Genomic DNA, 3,949 nt, shown 5'->3' on the forward strand with positions numbered 1-3,949 from the left:
CTCCTCCATCCCCCCTAACGAGGTCCCCATGATGAGCCTGCCTGGAGGGCCAGGATCCTGCTACAGCCAGGAAATGGGAGTCCCTGTGGTCCCTAGACCACCCCAGGGGCGGAAGCCTCTCATCAGGCAGATTAGCCTCCAGTCCCAGCCAGGAGGAGGGTACCTGGGCAGTCCTCCACACCTCAGCCCAGTCCAGTCTACCTCCAGCCCAAGGAGAGCAGTCCGACTGCCCCCTGTCCAGCGCCCTCAGACCCATCAGGAGATCTTCTCTCCCTCCAACAATAGCAACATGTATTACTCGGGCCAGATCCACATGCAGCACCCTGACATGGACAAGCAGCAGATCCAAACCCAACGGATCACCCATCCTCACCAGGACCCAACCCAGACCGGGCCCTGCCTCAACCAGCACCAGGGGCACCTGGTAACCCATATGGACCATCAGAGGAACAAGTCTGCCCAGCTGGGCTACCTCCATGAATCCACCCCCATCTCTAATGCTCTGGAGAACGTGGATCTGGATAATGCCCAGATAGACTTTACCTCCATCATTGATGACCCAGACCCCTCGTCCTTCAGCCCCGTCAATCCACCTCTCCATGGAGGTTCATCCCAGACGTCGTCCCGTCTCACCACCCCACAGACCTCCACCACCCTGCCCTCCTCTGTGCCCCCCAACATGGCTGTAGGGGACATGACCTCCATGCTCACCTCTCTGGCTGATGAGAACAAGTACCTGAATACTTTGTCTTAGAACCTGAACACACTCATAAAGTTGACTAGAGGGGCTCATCCATCTGTCTTAAGAGACTAAGTAGCTGAAGTTACTGTCGTAGTACAAGTACCTAGACTGTCCTAGAGTGGACCCTAGGGCCACAGCCCGTTGGTGTTAGCTTACCTCTTAACATACAGTTACAGGAAATGACTGTGTAGAGTAAAGGTACTGACAATATGTCCCCTTTCTCTTGGCCTCACACAGACGTGTTCTGTCCCTGGCCAGGATGGACAGAGACACAATAGCTACTCCTTAGAGGACTTTAAACCAAACCAAAGGTGCCTACTGATCTTGATCACTGTGTTCTCTTGTCTCACGAGTAGATGACTGACTTTGGAGTTGCTTGGTACAATACTGTTGCTCGGTACAATACTGTTGCTCGGTACAATACTGTTGCTTGGTACAATACTGTTGCTTGGTAAAATACTGTTGCTTGGTGCAAAACCGTTGCTTGACGCAGAACTGTTTGCCTGAAATGACTGTCATCACCATAACGACGTCATCACCATAACGACGTCAACGCCATAACGACGTCATCACCGTAATGACATCATCACCATAATGACGGTCATTTCAGTCATAGAGGTTATTTAGGGCAACAGAGAGGGTACTACGATGTAAATAAGTTATACATGTATATGCTGTGTATATGACAATAGTGACAGTGATGGAACTCTAATGTCTGTCTCGCGGACTGCTTGTGGAATTCCAAGGCCTAACTCTTCTGTAATGAGAACTGAGAAAAACAGAGCTGTTCCAAGGAAGAATGTAAAAAAAATTATAATAATTATACTGATAGACACCTGATTGCTTTAAAGATTAACCTATATTCCCAGGGACACACTCCTGTCAGGGACACACTCACACGATAGTGATGACACACACATTATTATGACACACACATAATGATGACACACACACGATAGGGATGACAAACACACACGATAGTGATGACACACACACACACGATAGTGATGACACACACACATAGTGATGACACACACATAATGATGACACACACACGATAGTGATGACACACACACACATAGTGATGACACACACACATAATGATGACACACACACATGATAGTGATGACACAAGCACATGATAGTGATGACACAAGCACATAGTGATAACACATACACATAGTGATGACACAAGCACATAGTGAGAACACACACACATAATGATGACACACACACACATCATAATGATAACATATCATATCAGTATTCACGCAGAGGCCTTTTTGGCATGAATCTGCTTGCATACTCTGAATGTGTTGTACGGTAAAGAGACCATGTTTTTAGACAGAGCTTGTTTGCACCCCATACAAGTTACACGTTTACTCTTGCTAAGTGTTCTTAAAGCAGCTCACTCTTTTACAATTATAGGAGTTATCGGGGAAGAATATAAAAAGTGCCTTTGTCTAAACGTATATAGGGGGCATAAGGGGTACAGAGAATAAAAGAGAGATGGGGAGGGAGAGAGAGAGAGGTGGCACCACCGAATGAACTAAAACATAAAGTATATTTTTGGGCAGTACAGTCTCACAGGACCAAACTCCATCACCTGCTGTACGTACTGTTGTTTACAGGGTCTTAACGATGCCTTCACTTACCCTGAACATGTTCAACAGGGTTTATAAGGAATTGGGTGTACTGCGTTGAGGTAGTGTATCTGAGGTACTTTAACGTGTATAGGGACCTCTGAGATGCAGGATTTGTGGCCCTCTGACTATAGAGATAGCATATTGGGTGGACTGATTCTATCATTGAAAACAATGGGTAGGAACGTTCCATAGAGGATATTTCTACACCTCTGACAGCCTGTCTGTAGCCATGACCAGTAGAACTGATATCACATGACAGGACTTCATATCGTAGCATTGCACTGACTGCAGCACTGCATGGCACGCGGACAGACGGTTCTCTCTCCTTGGCTTTGTGACAGTCCAAGAGGCCAACACATACAGGAGGCCTACGTGGCTTTGATTTCACATAAATGTCACCTTGGAGGACAATGACAAGTATCTTACAGTAGTATCTATCTGTTTGAATTGAAATTCTAGATCACGTTTACACACATTTACGGTAGATCCTATGAGGCTGTCTTTCATTTCAGTATTGGTGCCTTTTTAACCCTGCTTGATCACGATTAGTACTGTTCTGTAGTTGTTAATACAACATTAGGGCCTAGAGTTAGTCGTCATGGAAACTCCTGGTCCTATCCATGACGAACCGTTGACATTTGAGCTAGTTTGGAAAACTGTGTACAGACTAGCGGCCAACCAAAGACGATTTGAACTAACAATATTCAATGAATAAAAAGAAAATATGCATCAATTCATTTTACACAATACTAATAATCACAGTCACAGCGATGAAGATGTGAATGGTTTGATACTGCTGTTACTTAGAATGTATGATATTTTTTTAAATAAAAGTAACACGTTCTCTTTTTGTTTTTATAACAACACTTTATCATGGATATGTGTCTTTCTCTGTGTAGTGTGTTTTGATACCTGTCTGTCACCATTCAATCAGACGTTTTGCTGGCAAAATAATATTATTTTAAGCAACAATGGCTATAATTGTAGCGTTTACTATATACACGACAGCCGAGTGATATATTTTATACAAATGTACTATATTTTACCAGTTAAGAAATAAACATGTTCAACTTGGTATGGATGCAAAATGTCTGTATCTTACTGTATATTTTTATGACGTTCTTATTGACTTCTATTGACTTCTATCCCAACTGCCTCTGTTGAGAATGTCTGAGTAAATGCAATTTCTCCGTACAGCCACTAGAGGGCAGTGGAGTCTTTTATAGATGGGAGTAAGCTACTGTATGTTTTTACACTTGGAAAGGCGATACCTAAACTGTGTTCGAATACTCATACTAACCGCACTAACCATACTATGTGTGACATAAATTGAGTATATAGTATGCTTATTGGTCATAGTATGGATATAGTTAGTATGCCAAAAGTTCCCGGATGTCATACTAAATTCGTTAAAATACGAAGTATACGCGCAGTGGACACGATTTCCGTGCTTTTAGGGCCCATAATGCAATTCTTCCGGAAATGGGCGTGGCTTCACAACGTTTTCAGATTTGAAGAAAATTGCCGAAAATATGCCACCGAAGTCCAAAGAGAGAGTATA

The 3,949-nt window shown here is 43.7% G+C and overlaps 1 protein-coding gene across 2 annotated transcripts in view; it reads left to right on the forward strand.

Annotated features, from left to right (window-relative positions):
- LOC129846180 (zinc finger protein GLI1-like) overlaps positions 1-3,463 on the forward strand; it is a 35,247-nt gene extending 31,784 nt beyond the window's left edge. For both annotated transcript variants that reach the window (XM_055914144.1, XM_055914143.1), the window contains one exon: positions 1-3,463. This exon is cut by the window's left edge and continues 167 nt beyond it. In XM_055914144.1, coding sequence (XP_055770119.1) covers positions 1-754 — 754 coding nt within the window. In that variant the 3' untranslated portion in view covers positions 755-3,463.
- Positions 3,464-3,949: the final 486 nt, after the last annotated feature.

Source organism: Salvelinus fontinalis, unplaced genomic scaffold (genome assembly GCF_029448725.1).
Source record: "Salvelinus fontinalis isolate EN_2023a unplaced genomic scaffold, ASM2944872v1 scaffold_0468, whole genome shotgun sequence".
Lineage (NCBI taxonomy): Eukaryota > Metazoa > Chordata > Actinopteri > Salmoniformes > Salmonidae > Salvelinus > Salvelinus fontinalis.